The sequence below is a fragment of the Lepeophtheirus salmonis genome, chromosome 12 (assembly GCF_016086655.4).
Source record: "Lepeophtheirus salmonis chromosome 12, UVic_Lsal_1.4, whole genome shotgun sequence".
Classification (NCBI taxonomy): Eukaryota; Metazoa; Arthropoda; class Copepoda; order Siphonostomatoida; family Caligidae; genus Lepeophtheirus; species Lepeophtheirus salmonis.
Genome location: NC_052142.2, coordinates 8,757,921 through 8,774,764, shown reverse-complemented (window position 1 = coordinate 8,774,764; position 16,844 = coordinate 8,757,921). Strand labels below are relative to the sequence as shown.

The following is a 16,844-nucleotide window of genomic DNA, read 5'->3' as shown; positions in this document are numbered from 1 at the left end:
AAACAGATTCAATTATATCCATACTTGATTGAACATTTGTGTGTGCTCTTAAAAGAGCAGAAAGTAACTTTCAGGATTTGTTGCAGAGTTATAAATGAATTATAAAGAAGAATTGGGGAATGATATCGGTGTAATTCTTGACAATGTCCTTGTTTATTTTGTTCTCCAACTCCTCTCTTGTCACTAAATGGGTGCTGATCTTTTCCAAAATATTCTTCAAATTTTTAAGGATACCAAGTTGAATTTCGGTTTCTTTTTTTTTTAAACATGTCTATAATATACTCGATTTTCAGCCGTTAAAGTTAACAAATCCAGCTAATTCTGTCTCATTATTCAGTCAACAACTTCACAATGTTAAAATAATTACTTGCCCTTATTGTCAATTTTTGGAAGAGCTCCAGAGTCCGAAGAACGAGCCTCTCTAAGTAAGCGTGAATCCGAAAGTACGTACCGTTTGTACGTGCTGCATAGAGGCTAAGGTGACTTTTTGTCACAATATCTTCCTTATAGTACTCTTTGTGAACTAATGACGTCAAAATCAGCCAATTATCCTTGGACAGTGACATCTCAAAGGTTTCCCTTATGGATTTTAATGGCATTCTCGCTATATCTTTAATCCATGGACATTTGTAGAATAGATGAGGGGAGGTTTCCACGTCTATGCTACAAGAACAACATTTTCCTTCATCATCTGTTTCCAAAGGTTTTTTTTGAGAAATATTGAATATAAAGCCAATCCATATAGCAATACTTTTTTTTTTTTGAACTTGTGAAAGGGTTGCAAAATATACTCATCGAGCTCCTGAAGATATCATCTGCCGAAAGATAAATGACATGAAGGAAGCGTTTATGGACTTTTCCAATTGGAAACTCCACCCTGAGATCATTATTGAATTATTTTTGTATTTTCACTTGAAGTATATTAAAAAAAGTGGTGTAAAAATTAATCGAGATCCCAACAACCAGGTTGTTCAAGTTGATATGTAATTCTCTAACCGTTTTTATTGTAGAAAAATCACATAACTAATCTGATTTTTCATATTTTTTTTAAGATATCCAAAAAAATACCTGATGGTGAAAAATTCATCCATTGTGTAATCTCTTCGATTGAGTTTATTGGTATATTTGATCGCAGAAGGGGAAGCACATACTGAATTATGGATTTCCAGGAGCCAGTGATTTTTTCCAATAATTTACTGTCCTTCTCGATGTTCTAAAGAACTCTATTGGTACCATGAATATTCTTTCCTCAAACGATAGACCTGTGACATTTCAAACCTACTCATAAGTTGAAGCATGCAGATGTTCCAAGGTTATGTAGGGCTTCTTAGAAACCAAAACGTACTTTTGTTGAATTTCGCATGATCTATTTTTGATATTTTTATAATACAGAATAATTCTAAGTAAGGAGCTAACTGGTGGATCACTATTGATTTCCATATTAGTATCCTTTGTAATCAGTTTATGTGAAAAGTTCATAATCGCTTGGTGCCAAATCTGGAATATACAGAGGGTACAATAGAACCTCCCAATCAAGCTCTCGGAGCTTTTGGCACGTCGAAATGCTTATACAATTTCTAAAATTGTTCTAAAATAATTTTAAGAAACTATTGAGTCTGAAATTATGTGAAACTTCTATCATACTAAGAATTGGAGCATATAGTATATAGTTGAGGGTAGTGTAGTGTCCTTTACTAGCAATGGTGGAAAAGGCTACTACAAAGTTTACTTATATTTTTTAGTTTGGATTAATATAAGATCAATATTTGATAAGCATTCCTTCTCAGGATACAATTTAGTGGGAGTCAAATGAGAACACCGCTGTGATCAATGGGATAACTATTAGGCCTACCTTAAGTTGTTGTTTTGGAGTTTAGGGTTGATAATAAGAATCACGTAGTACGTTTGCACACTGCCTTATTTATTACTTAGTTCTTTGGAGATAATCTGGCGATTGATTCCCCTACATACATCATAACATATATTTATAGACGTTTGGGGTCTAATGCTAGTTGTTCTAGAACTCTCCAATTCACCTCATCCCATGCTCCCAGCTCATGATAGCTTAAATCTGATAAATATATATATACAATAACAACTATCATTCACATCATCATACATAATACATCCAGTTGGTGATACTACAGATGCTCCCCTCCTTGAGGAAAAGACGACCTCGTCTTTCTTTCCCGATATACGGCCCTTCAGGATTTAACTCACTCCTGTACAGCTCTTCTAGCTCGTACCTTACAGAGCAACGTCACAAAGAATCCTGAAAATATAATGAGTAATAAAGTTTCAATAACCACTATACTGTATATCCAAAAACGATTCTCTTCAATCCTGGCAGTTCTTGCCATTATCCTCAACTTGTTTATAGATATTGCTTTCTGAGGTTCCGTCAATAATTCTAGCTTGTCCTTGAGCTTGATTGTCCATTACCATAAACCCAGCTTTCACGGAGGTTTAAATCCGCAATAACATCTTCCACCTCATCCAGAATCATCATTTCCACGACCCTCACCTTGATCTTACTTGTCACTGGTCTTTCTCCAATCAAGTAATCACCAATCCTCACATTGCAATCATTCCGCAATGTGATCATCCATTGTCCGGACCCAAGTGCTTCTCGACGTTTTGTTGTCCTACCAGAAGCACTTGTACATGACGCTTTGATCCTTTGTGTCTTCTGCACATCCACGAATATTTTTCCATCGTTGATTTGCGACACAAACACGTCATCCGATTTATGTAACATTATGTCACATAATCCCTTAGCCAATTTAAAGTTACCATGAATCAATGCAGGCAAACAACCATTTTGTCCAATTCTGAACAACCTTAAATGTGGACACAGACGAATATCTTCAATATGAATACAATCCACTAATTCATCTGTTTCAATTTCCTTATAAATACCCTTTATGTCATCAATCACTAAATATTTTCCTATTGGTGATCGATATGACATCCGAACTCCTTCTTCTATTGTCATTGGGAGTTCCCTATACTTATATAACTCGTATAGATTATCTTTGTAATATAAGGGTAATCGAACCGCCACATCTAATCCGTTTGCCGTTCTTTCCAGTTGCACAGGCAGAGAGTAAAAATTCCCAATACTCTCACTTTCAACTGGACTGATTGATCCATCATGATTCCTTTCTTTTACCATATCCAAGATCTTCCCCACATCATTGATTGATAACAATTCTGGTGTTAATCTCCCGGTCATACCAGCCTGTATTCCCCTGATTCATTTGTTGATCTGTTCTGAAATTGTTGTCAACACCATTATCATTGTTTCAACCCTTTCTACTTCTTGTAGCTGATTGTGAAGCATCATTTTGACATTCTTAAGGATATCATACTTTGTGGCTAAGTTTCTCATTGCTCCACGGATTGCCCTTAGTTCTTCTTCTTGCTGTGCCAAGGTATCCAATATCTCTGATTCATACCTTGAGTGATAATCACTTGAGAAGAACTTTGTGAACAACCCCTTAAGCATCCAGCCTCCCAATACTCCGAGGCCCACTATCACTTGCCTTTTCGTTTTTCCGTCATTCTTATACCCACATAACATCATTACTTCATTCATGTGTGTGCCGATATATTCTATTCTTTGCTGTAGAGCATTCATCAATGACTTGGGAATATGCACAATGTTCATATACTTAATTGTAGCATGCATACTCCCCAGGACGTTTTCAATTCTTCTGTTGATTTTCACCATTGGTAATTCCGTCTTGACCTCTATCAATTGTACTGAAGTTCCCACTCTACCCATTTCCTCGAATAGAATTGACGAGTTCTTCCTTTCCATTAATTTCACTTTCTGAATTAACTTGAAGAACTTCAAACACAAAAGTAAGTGATAATAATAAAATAAGTAACTTCATATTTAATTATATTTAATTCTTTTCTTTTTTAAAGTTCAAATCATAATTAAATATTTATTACTTATTCCTTTTTAAGGAAAACTATGTTCCTCGCCCTCTTTCTCCTGTGGAACATCTGTAGAAGATATATTAATTGTATCTTCTAGTTCTCTTTCAGTCTGTTCCTCTTCTTCACTCCAGTCCAGCTCGCTCTCTTTACTTGACTCTATACGCGATTCCTTTTTACCTGGTACGTGGGGGCTGACTGGTTTCCTTTTATATGACTTAGGGCGTGTTTTCCCATCTGGCAACGCAGCTAGTTCATCAAAGGCGGCACTTAATAATTTCTTTGACTTCTGTTTATATTCAGGCGTTGCTTTTCGTTTTTTATTCTTCTTCTCAACAGATCTTTGCATCTTATTGGGCGATTCTTCCATATTCTTTACTTCTTTTCTTATTTCTTCCGCTCCTGCTTCACTCATATATGCCTCCTCGAGTTCATCCATATTACCATTTTCATTTTTATCCTCTTGTTTTCCATTCTCCTCCTCATCATCCCTTTTTTTTGAAAGATCTTCTATATCTTTATTACTTACGGATGTAGAAATCTTAGGAATTGTTTGAATTTCAGGAGAATCAGGATATGAAAATTGAATTACTCGATCTAAATTATTACTTTCGTTCTCTTCCGTTAGTCTAGAGTCTGAAGGTCTATTTCTTTCTGTTCTATAGAGAGGTGTATTAAAGGGAATCAATTCTTTAGAAATATATTTTCCTGATATTACCCGTAGTCTGTCCTTAGCTACTTTTTTAGGCCCCTTGTTTGTTCTAATCTCAACCATTCTGTCGTTTATTACCTTTAGAGCCTTAAATGGTCCGTTTTGATAAGTAGCCAATTTACGATTCTTGTCAGTTTGTGGTGCCCACAAAAACACCTCATCGTCAACATTAATTACCTGTTGGGCTACTTTTTTATTCTAAGCCTCTCTATTCTTTAAATGACTTTCAAATTGTTGGACTCTAACTTTTTCTAACGCATCAGTAACTGTATTTACCAGTTCATTAACTGATGTAGGAGCATTTTGCATATTTGAATCTAATTGAACTGCAGGAACCACTGGATGTGCTCCAGTTACTAAGAAAAATGGAGAATACCCTAACCTCGGTACAATTAGGAACCTTATTTGAGCCAAGGCTCCCCCTAGGCATTTATGCCATTTATTATCAGGGATATTTTCTTGGACCATTAATGTTCTAATAGCTTGTCCAATATCCTTATTTAATCTTTCAACCGGGTTAGTATGAGGTTGATAAGCTTGAGTTTCTGCTTTAATGACTCCTAACTCATCGCACACCTGTCGCATTAATTTGGAATTAAATTGTGAACCCCTGTCTGTTACTAATTTCATACCCGTTCCATACCTTGGGAAGAATTCAGTTAATAATATCTTACAAATATTTTCAACTGTAGGTTCCTTCAAGGGGAACGCTTCTGGAAATTTAGTACATGCATCAGTGATTGTCATTAAATACTTAGGATCACTGGAATAACCGTTGTACATCGGACCCATCAAATCCATGTAAAATACAAGGAATCTTTCATTGATGGCTGTAGAAGTTTGTCCCATTTTTTCCAATGGTCTTTGTCTCCTTTCCTTTGCACAAACACAGACCTCGCAACCTTTTATTTCATCCTCAATATTTCTATCCATATTTGTCCAATAGAAATATTGTTTAGCTAATAATTTTGACTTTGTCATTCCAGGATGCGCTGATAAAGGATGTACATGTACAGTCGCAATAACTGTATGAATATCTTTTTCCCGTATACAAATTCTCATAATTTCCATTTTCCTTATTCTTCATATACAATTTACCATCAATTAAATGTAATTGATTATATATTCTAAGATAAGCTTTAATTTCCCGCGACAATAATTTATTACCTTGTGCTCTAATTTCCTCAACCGTTTTGTTTTTCATTAACAAACCCTTAATATATTTCATGCAAGTATCATCCCTTTGTGACCTATAAAAATCTAGTTTTATAAATTTATCTGTTGAGATATCATCAATTTCATTTTCATTGATTTCTTTTCCCTTATCTTGTACCTCAATCATCTCTTGCTCTATTACCTTGATCCTTTCTTGTTCTTGATCAAGTTCTTTTTTCCTGCGTCGAGTTGTTACCGCAGCAACATTTGCAATGGGTTTGCCTATAGCTTTCATTAGTTTGAAATCATATTCATTGGGCTTTTTACTTTCTTCCGTTACACCTTCTTCATGGTCGGGTCTTCTACTCAAAGAATCAGCATTCTGATTTCTTTTTCCAGGCTTATACTTAATTTCGAATTCATATTCCATAAGCCTCTCCTTCCATCTGTGTAACATTCCAGTAAGCGCAACTGATTTCATGAACCATTGTAAAGGTTGATGATCAGTCCTGATTTCAAACTTTCTTCCCATTATAAAATACATAAAATGTTCTACAAACTCGACTACAGCTAGCAATTCCTTCTGCGTTGCAGAATAATTTCTTTGTGATTGATTAAGGAACTTTCTACCGTACGCAATCAGATGTTCTTTACCATCATCCCCTATTTGCGTTAACACGGCGCCAATGGCAAAATTTGAAGCATCTGTTTCTACAATAAATTCTTTTGAAAAGTCTGGGGTATTTAATAATGGTTTTACCTGCAACCTTTTCTTTAATTCATTAAATGCTTCATCTTGGCTCTTAGCCCACTGCCATTCTACATCTTTGCGGAGAAGTTTTGCAATTGGTTCAGCTATTTTAGCATATGATGCTATAAATTTACGATAATAAGAGGTCTTGCCCAAGAAGGTTTGGAGATCCCTCTTGTTAGCAGGAATAGGCCAATACTGAACAGCTTCTACTAGTCTATCAGCCGGAGCAACATGTCCTCCCCCCTATCTCGTGCCCTAACCAATTCGTCATAGGCATAAACAAACCTGTTTTCATCGCCTTTACCCTGACATTAGCATTCTCAGTCCTGAGCATAAATTCAGCAAATCTACATAGTGTTTGCATGAACGTACATCCTAAGATGAGATTGTCATCAAAGAATCCGAGGAGTCCTCACCGGTCTAGTTGTGGACCATAAACTTGACGCATTAATCGTGCATATGTCCTGCACACATTCTTGGGTCCAAAAGGCATCTGAAGGAATTTATAAGTCCGAAATGGGGAAACAAATTGTTAACTTGTTCTGATCCTCATTCACTTATGGTCGGTTCAATTATTCCTTCCTCAATCCATTGTTGAAGTTGTCCTTTAAAACTTTCTTTCACAGCTGGATTCATAGGTATCCACCGCAAACTCTAATATTTCCGTGCAGCCTACTTTGGAGGAGTCTTTTGATAATATACCATAAAATCTATATAATAACTCTTCTACTAGTGCCCGTTCATTACTGCTCAGATAATCATTTTTTCGAACTCTCCCCCCCAAACATAATATTAATTTCATTTTTTAATTTTCTCCACCTCACTAGCTACTCTTTTAATAGGTTTTCCAATATATTGGAACAATTTATCTAGTATTAGTGAATAATTAATAGTAGGGTCTAATTTTTCAAGTTCTTCAGATGGAGGGCAGATTTTCTCCATCTCCATTGAAGCTAACAAATTTTCATGAGTTGGCGTGTAACGCTTCAGTCGTCGGATAGTTCCTATTTTTCTTCCTTGAGCTATCCGCCAGGGTTCTTCTTCAACAGTCGAAATGACTAATTTTACTTTACTATCGCCCCGCCTCGTCATCCTCACTTCTGTTAATTGTGACTCAAGATTTATTTTCCAATCTTCTTTAGTTGCTGTAAACCATACAATATTTGATGTGCCGTCATCAGTTACCTTGTACCCTTTGGCTGTAGCCTCAATTATTACCGTCTTCTCTGCGGGGATTACCGTCTTCTCAGTAATAATTACCTCAGCAACTTCTTCACAGTCAATTAACATTAAAGTGGAGACAAGTTCCATTGCCTCGTCAGAACCCAGATATTCTGTTAACCAAATTTCTGTCCTGCTAGTCCCAACCCTAGCAATGATATCCTCACCTAATTCTAATGATATGGACAGCTGTCTCATAGTTTTCAGTGATAGTATAAATGGCACCCCTAGCCCACGAACTACTAGGGGGTTTATCTTCCATGGTTCTTCTAAATTTTCCACCATGATTACAACCGGTTCAGTAGGAATACCAATAATATCTAACCTATTATCCCCTACTGACCCCACTACAATGTCCGCCTTTTTCAGGTTCTCGCAAGTATTTGACCTCCTCCATAATACCTCGTCAATAAGATCGAGTGCCTGGTTTCCAGTGTCTGCTAATCCCTGAAACCGTATACCACCCAACTTGGCCCAGAACCAAATTGGCTGACTACCTGGCAGATTTAAGCTTGCTAAACTCGATTCAGCAAATTTGCTCATTGTAGTTTCTTCCCCAAAGTCTTTTGGATGTGTCATATCCCCTTTGGTATTTGTGCTGTCCGCGATGGCGTCACTTTGGGAAATAATACCTAAGGGGGGTTCTTCCCCCCTTAGGTCGACAATCTTTTGACAAGTAACGACCACAAAACACATTTTCATATTCTTCATTAAAACATTGAAGTTGTACGGTACATTTTAATTTCAATTCTGATTCACTCAACTCTTGGGTAGTGAGAAAGCTTGAATTTTGATTAGCTTTGATAATTCACCTTTGACTCCAAACTGTTATGCGAATTAATTTCCAATATTTCTTCTCAAGCCAAAGATACATCACTGGTACATAATTATTATTTTCTAGAGCAGTGGCCATTCAAAACCATAACCCACGATGTTTTATTCGAATAAAATGGCTTCATCCAATGAATTCAATGAATATTCACCATTAAGGTAATCATTTTGCTTGATAAGGACATGTTTCCAGCAAGGACGTACAACTAAATCTTCCCATTTCTGAACGAAAATTTACAAGGTATATGAATCCGCGGTGGTTAAATTTTAGAATCTCACAATAAATTATACGAATCAACATGTAAATGAGTATCAATAAAAGCATCGAAGACAAAACGAACGAGTCAAGCACCTATCAATCCATTTAAAAGTTCACAACAAGTCTTTTGAGGATTAAGCACTACTCAAGACTTACTGATTATAAATTCTGTCTCAATATTTTTCTCTGTAACAAAATTAATTATATACAACGCTTCTGTAAGTAAGCTCACTTGCGTACAAAAAAAAAAATGTAACTAAACTTTTAAAAAAAATTAACTTAGGTAAAACGAATCGATCAATTTTTAAGTTTGGAAGATTTAGTAGCTCTTTCTCTCAAATCTTAAATCCATAGACCAAAGATTTTTCCAGTTCCTTGTCCCATGACTTCTTTAAACTACAAAAAACGAACGAATTATAAAAAGTGAATAAAACCCAAGAAAGATCAAAAATTTGATATAAAGCATAGAAATATTTGGACGATGTCTGGTTGAAGCATGGTTCCGTTCAACAAGCACAGTCTAAAACTTCTCCATTAAGTCTTTCAATTTATCTTTTTCTTGTCTGAAATTCTTGAAAAGAAAATCTTAGATCTCCTTTGGGGTGGAACTTTGGCAGAGTTTGCTCCCATTATTACAAAATCAAATATTGTATTCATTGCTCTCAGCAACGAAGTATTAGAAGGATGGCTGATAAGTTTTTAGAAGACAAATCTTAGATAGCTATTTTTACAAGTGAGATATCTACCTTAAAATTACCACTTAATTTTTTTGAGACTAAATCCAGATTTTTCAAATGTGAACATTCCTAAATATAATGGTTAACAATCTGAACAAATTTTATTCTCACTCACATAAGCTTGCAGTCTTTTCTTATTGACTTTTGAAAATGGCAAAGTCAATCCGAATGAGACTATCGATGTTCTCATCGCAGACCTATTATCTCCAAATTAATATACAGTAATTACTTTATCATGAAATTACTTTGATATTGAGGTCTTTTGAGACATTGTATCGAAGACTATACAAACAGATCTCCTATGAACTCAAAAATTAAAGAAACCTATTACTGCTGAAGGTATGACTTGAGACATTGTTCTAAATGAACATCCATCAAATCGAATATTCATAGATGTTGAGGATACTCAATGAACATTATATACTGGGCGAACATTAGATATATCATTGTTTTGTTCAAAAGGTAACTAGGAAAGTTTGTTTTTTGCAAGTTTGCCCTGGGATGACTTGCCATGTGGAAAACATGTCTTGAGAAAATTTACGAAGGTAAAATTATCCTTCTTTTATTTAATATAAATAATAACGTTTAAAAAAACATATTGAGTATTTCTGATCATCTTACAGTAATTTGATTTGAATCTTTGAATTATTTCCTATTAGTATCTCAGGCATAATATCAGGAAAAGGCTTTCAGTAATATATGTAGATATTAAATAAAATAAATAACACTTAAGCACCCTGCTCATCCCTGGGAGAAATAGCGATCTTGCTCGATGTATCCTTATCCAACTCGGGATGATCCAGAGGAGAGACCGTTGCACATCCATTATCCAATGATGTGAACGGGAGAGTAGGAACAACAGAGAACCAAAACTTTGTAGGATTAAACCCACTTTTAATGATGGGGTCCCTGACACGGACACACTTTCCCCTCTTGTAAGTGACCTCCACGAGGCCCAAACATAGGCACAGTCCATATTGTTCTGCCTTCTGCAGACGAACGAGTGTTCTCGCTGTCGACGAAAAAGGGCTACACAACTCCAACAGGGCTTGCTTCGCCGACGATCCCACAGCATGGAGGTCACGTGTTCCTGATCCCATCCTTGTCGCCAATGTTGCGTCTTGACGAAAGTGACGAGGTTCCAACTGTTTAAGCCAATGAATCCAGGATGACCGAGAAAGATGAGGTGAAGGAATGCGTGGAGGAGTAAAACACTTTTTACAGGATCATATGTGTTCTCATTAACACAAAAACCTACTCCAATTTATTTACAAAATACATGACTATTTATACTATGTAAAATACAGTACTTTTAATACATATATATATAAAAGAAAATACAAGAAGATAAGAAGAACAAGGGGGAAGGAAATACGAAATACATTACACTTTTCTTGTGTACAGTTTTTCCCTTACCGATTGTTGCGAGGTCACTATCATGACGTTACCTCGCTTACACAAAAATACCCTATGTATATCGCTTGATACGTCATTTTTTTTTTGACAAATAAAAAAAGTAATAAGTTCTATAGTGCTCCGTTACCAAAAGGGCAGGAATACAATTTCTTGTTGATCTCTTGTCCTTTCTATAAAATATATATTGGTATTTTTTTTCTATGACACAATTTTGTCTATCATACACAAATACAAATGTACTCTTTGTATAACTACTGGCGTTCTCAAGTTTCAGCTTTTTATTAAAGTTATTTACTCTAATTCTTGTCCTTGTTTTTTCAAAGGATATGATGACTTCTTTTGGCCAGTTGGGATATTATTCAATTACATGATTATGCAGACTTTCAAATACGTTTGAGTTTTGGTCAATTGTGTCTTCATGGTTACAATGTAAAGCTTTGAAATGGAATATGGCGTTTTGTATCCAAAAGATTTTCAAACGAATGGTTGTCTGGAGAGAGTTGTAAATGGGAGATTAATAATTTGTTACCTAAATCAAAAGCAATGGCTTTGATTAAAATTCCAGGTTATTCAACCGTCTCAATGATGGAGAACAACAACATATATTTCATATTTGTGTCAAATTTCACATATATTGGTTGCTTTCACGAATGAAAAAGCCCTTTTATTATTACAATCTACATTTTATTTCCAAGTTCCTATTATTTACTTAAGTTTAGAGAAAATTTGAAACGTCCTTCTAACTTCCATTTCATCGAAACATAGAACCCCCATACGCTCTTGATATTCTTCTGAAAACTCATTTTTTCAAAGAGAAGAAAAGTTCACACTTAAAATCATATAGAAAGATTTATTGAGTCTTGGCAATGGAAGAAGTTTTATGGAAAGTAAATATTTAAAGGCTGCAGAACTAATGTTTCGTAAGAGGAAGCAGTGGTTACATCCTTTTTGAGTATCCTCGATTGAAATTCTTTAAGGGATATATAATTCTTCTTTCTTGGATTTTGGAGGGGTTCTTTTCTAAGGTGGTCCTTATTAAATTTTGTTTAAGCTTCTTTGAGTTTTGTAACTTGTACTTAGTTTTGTACAGAAACAGATCGTTTTTCGTCACAGAATGTTATTTTTGCATCTGCGCTCAAAAAAAAAAAGACCCATTTGCTTCCTCACACTGGTCTCCTTTTTCGAATATGTAAACGTGAATCTGAGTACTTTGCATCTTGGTCAAAGGGTCTTGTTGGGACTCAGAGATCCTGCTACAAATGTACATGAGCCCTTCATTATAAGTCTCTGTTTCCGAGTCCATATTGGTTTCGTGGACCTTACTTGTTCCAATAGTTGTTTCACAAGCTCTTTCCTTATGCGAGTTTCCTTAAAAATATTTCTGAAGGATTTGGGTTAATCTGAAGCGGGAGAAGTAAAGGGAACATAGAGTGAGGGGACTGCATCACTTTTTAATTTCTTCCTGGCCTTTAAGTTAAAAAGCTCAGACTGGAAATACCACTCAAGATCATTGGATGTAAAGTGCCTATCACAAATCTTTTCATTCTGAATATTTATTTGGTATTTTCTCCTACAGACTCAAATTCAAAGATACTGGAGCATCAAATTAATCTAAGAAAATGCAAAATACAGGGCATCCCGTGGATCTGTTTAGCAGCCCATGGCACAAACACGCTTTAAAACTTGAGAGGATGCCATCTTTGCTAAACAGATCCAAATTAGTGCACTTCACTTCAATGAAGTTATCTGAACTGCCGCAAAAGTGACGTCATGACGTCAGCTGATTCAGGTAACCCCAACCAGACTGCCTTAGAAAATCCTTGTTACCTCACATTTATATAGAGTCACATTGGATTTTATGTGTATTTGATGCTACCTTTCAATTTAATGTAGTAAAATGAATGAGGTTACTTCATAAAAAGAAGTCAAGGCGCAACTTCTACTTCTCCTGAGAGTTGCACCCTTTTTCAAAATTGTTGCGTTTTCATGGTATTGTTACGGTAATATGTGAAAAGTAATTCGAACCTATGCTAATAAAAATCCTGTCATTATATGGCTACATTGAAATAAGTAATAATAACTTGGAATCATTAATTCAAATAATATAAACATTTACTAATTAAATTCCACTTAAAAGAATGGAGAATCATCACATTCTCCTCTCAAAAAGGATGTTACCAAAAGAGGAATCCTCCCTCTTTGGATGTTGAATATGTATAGGTTCATAATATACAGGAAGTTTGTTTGCATTTGAATTACTTATCTGGTTTTTTTTTCTCTTATTTTTAGATTTTTTTAGGTTGTAAGAAATGAAGTCCTTGTATTATAGTCCAATGATTGAGAATAGCTCGAAGCTGCCGGAAGAGTAATAAACAGAGATCCATGGAAAGTCATGATCCAATACAACTTTTATTGATGAATTATGGAACCTTCAGAATACTTTCTTTATTCTACGTTGTGTATTACATAGGCACAGTCAACATGACAACATCTATTAAAACATTCCTCTGAGTATTTAGTTAAAGAGTAATTCAGGATACCCTCAGTTCCCCTTGTGAACAAAAAGTATAACAATATTAAGTTAACAATTACTAATCAGAGTTCAACTAATCAACTTATACTACACTAATTAGGAGTATGAGTTGTGGAAAAACTGTGTAAATTTTTGTGTTTACTGCCCTAAAGCGTAAGCGTTGATTAATGAACTCAAATTAAATATTGGTGAGCACCAATGTTTATAAAAATACAATGTTAGACTATCATGTAATCGGGTTTGCTATAATTTTCAATTTGATGTATCGTACCGACTGCTGGGGATGAAAGGTAGATTTTGACAACCACTCATAGTCTATGATGTCACTATTGCCAGAACTTTCAATTTAATTTATCGTAGTTACCGACTGCTGGCAAGAAAAACATATTTTGAGATAACAAGCAACATTGGATGTCAAACATCAGTCATACACGCGTTATGATATAACCTTGTATCTCTATTAACCTTGGGTATGCACCAAATATCCTTACTACTGAATAAGAAATAGTTCAGTCTGGTCCGGCAATTGGGGAATAATGATGTTTTTGGTTAACTACTTCATAATTTGGGCATTTTCTAGTTCCCTTTTGAAGGATAATTTGATATATACATGACAGATCACATCAATTCCTAACATAGAATAAATCGTCGGAATATTTTTTAATCTTTATTAAATAATCTATTTTTATTTCTAAAAATTATTTTTGATTACGCCTTAATTACTTAAAACCGATTTCACTATTTTTAAAGATACTATGAGTGTCAAAATATATTTTGTTAATTTTTAAATGAAATTTATAAAATTTATGAAATAACCATGACCTAAATTTTTGATTTTCCTGCCTTACTTGCATACTCATTTTCAATAAAATGATTCGGTTGAAATTACATTTTTCAAAATAACTCCAATTTTATGTTGTTTGCTCAATGAAAATATATTTAAAAGCTAAAAGATAAAACAATACATTGAATCATCGTGATTGAAACGAAGTTAAACTTGAAAAAACTTCAAACCTTTGTTGTCAACATTCTCTTTTCTTGTGTATCTAAGAATCAAATATGAACATTCCGTGACAATTTGCAATTTTAAAATTTATTCAAAACAGATTAATAAAAATATTAAGTTTCTAGGATTCCTTTTATTATTTTTTCAGATATTTACCATCTAAAGAAGATATTTCAAACTGTTCCAGTACCAATGATACTAAGTTGATTGCATTGAAAACTATTTTTAATACACAAGGTATTAAAATTCCGTCGTACAAATCGGCAAAAGTTGCAGAATTTGTTACATGGACTCATGGTAAAATATATTAAAATATCTCTATTTTTTTCTAAATGAATATTTTAGGTATCTTATGTATCATCATTAGTGCAATTTTGACTACTTATACTTATAACGTAATATATGTCACTATTATTGTGATATCCTTGATAGGGGAATTCTTTGTTTATTTAATTCTCCTACTTCAGCCTCGATCTCAAGAAAAGCTTTCATTTCAAGTTCCATTTGTTCCTGTGTTCCCATTACTGAGTGTCTTTATCAATTGTTATCTAATGGTAAATCTTGGAACTAATACATGGATTCAATTTCTTATTTATCTATGTATCGGTATGATCATATATTTTACTTATGGTTTACGTCATAGTAAAGCAGATGTACAATCATAAATATTTATTTTTATTTTTGTATTACTATAATTTGTTTTTATATGATAATTAATAATTTAAATAAAATAATGTTGACTACGACTCGAGATCAATAAAATATATTTTAACTCAATGTTATAACGAAATATAGATATTTCTTTAAAAGACGTCAAGTGTATTTCAGATAGAATAATTGTGCATTATTTAACAAACAAAGAACTGCAAGATTTAGAAATATATAGATAAAACCAAGGTTAATAGAAATACAAGGTTATACCATAAAGTTTTTACGAGTGATGTTTTACTTCCACCAGGCTTTTAATAGTGACGTCATAGCGTATAAGTAGTTGTGTATTTTGTTTATATTTTCCATCGTATAAAAAAAGAAACAATCTTCATTTTTGATTTTACAATTTGACAAGGTCTTCATTTTATTAAGAGACATTCAAACCCATTAAGTATCTTCCACGTTGTAGTGAAACATATTAAGCTAAGTTTCAGCTTCTATAGAGGATCACATTGCCATAGTGGACTACAACGAGGAACGAAGAAGATGGTCGATTTCACTCAAATCCATTAGGAAAATTAAATGGAAGGCTTATTACTTATTAGTTATTCTGTGTTAACTATTCACCCTTGTCCTTTCCAATTCTATCATTATCTATCATATTTTGGATACTTGGATGGTGGAAGTATTATATACCCCAGAGTGCGAAAATTTTTGATGTAACAATTTGGCCACATATCTAGTAACATAAATAAATCCTTCATCTCCACAGATTTTAGGATGATGTAAATCATTAGATGGTTGTTCTATTGTATTTTCATCATTATTTATCTCTTCCTTAATCTCACCTTTAATGATTTGAGGATAAATTATATGATCAAAGTCTTGATAAAATTCTATGTTATCTTCTGAATCTGCTTCGCTCAAAATAGGACCTAAAAGGAGATGCAGGATTAGTATATATACATTAGTGTATTGGTGATACTACAACCTGTAATTTGTTGAAACATCTTCAAATCTGATGGGAGCATCCTCTACAACTTTTTCTTATGAGCCACTTATTACGAGTATCTGAAATCGGTCCATGGCCTCTACCGCACTAGTAGTGGGTTCGTCCAATATATCTTATTCTTGAAAAAAAGTTTTTAAGACAGTCTTGATTTAAACCAGATGCCAATATATATGGAAGGCCAATTTCATTATTTATGTATTGATACAATGATATCAAAGATTTTGAAGAAATGCTTATGCACTTTTGGTAGCGCATCAAAGCAGATAATTTAGACAACACCACTTCACCATTTTTATTTCCGTTAATTTGCTTCATTATTACAATCACATTTATCTTGCTTTGTTGATAACAATCGGAGCTTCATCTCATCGAAGCACAAGACAGCTAAGTTTCCATTTGGAGTTTCGTTGGATTTGATTTGTTGAGGGTTAATTTTAATAATATTTGATTGTATTCCAGGAGCTGTTTTAAAATTTCGGATCCACTGTTTGAGGATTGTTACACTAGGAACCGGAGTAGACTACTGGATTTAATATAATGGTAGGGTTTTGAGGAAAGAGACTTCAGTATCAGTCCTTTAATATAATCCTCTTCATTCCATTTTCCAAACCT

The 16,844-nt window shown here is 34.2% G+C and overlaps 2 protein-coding genes and 1 long non-coding RNA gene across 6 annotated transcripts in view; 1 reads left to right on the top strand and 2 right to left on the bottom strand.

Annotated features, from left to right (window-relative positions):
• The window catches only part of LOC121127289 (cationic amino acid transporter 2), a 41,195-nt gene extending 25,815 nt beyond the window's left edge, over positions 1 to 15,380 (top strand). For 3 of the 4 annotated variants that reach the window (XR_005867735.2, XR_011782488.1, XM_040722614.2), the window contains 2 exons: positions 14,718 to 14,866; positions 14,915 to 15,380. Coding sequence is in view for 1 of the 4 variants with exons in the window: in XM_040722614.2 (XP_040578548.1) it covers positions 14,718 to 14,866; positions 14,915 to 15,234 (469 nt within the window). In the remaining 3 variants the exon portion in view is untranslated. Of the gene's footprint in view, positions 1 to 13,319; positions 14,867 to 14,914 lie in introns of all 4 variants that reach the window. The other variant, XR_011782489.1, reaches the window with a different exon arrangement.
• Positions 3,714 to 4,720, bottom strand: LOC121127290 (uncharacterized). Its single transcript, XM_040722619.2, has 2 exons — positions 3,961 to 4,720; positions 3,714 to 3,853 (listed from the first exon to the last, which is right to left on the bottom strand). The coding sequence occupies exon 1, from the start codon at positions 4,718 to 4,720 to the stop codon at positions 3,971 to 3,973; it is 750 nt and encodes a 249-aa protein (XP_040578553.1). The 3' UTR covers positions 3,714 to 3,853; positions 3,961 to 3,970.
• A 538-nt stretch (positions 15,381 to 15,918) lies between the features above and the next one.
• LOC121127292 (uncharacterized) lies at positions 15,919 to 16,345 on the bottom strand. Its single transcript, XR_011782493.1, has 3 exons — positions 16,212 to 16,345; positions 16,069 to 16,155; positions 15,919 to 15,984 (listed from the first exon to the last, which is right to left on the bottom strand). It is a non-coding gene; the product is annotated as an uncharacterized lncRNA (long non-coding RNA).
• Positions 16,346 to 16,844: the final 499 nt, after the last annotated feature.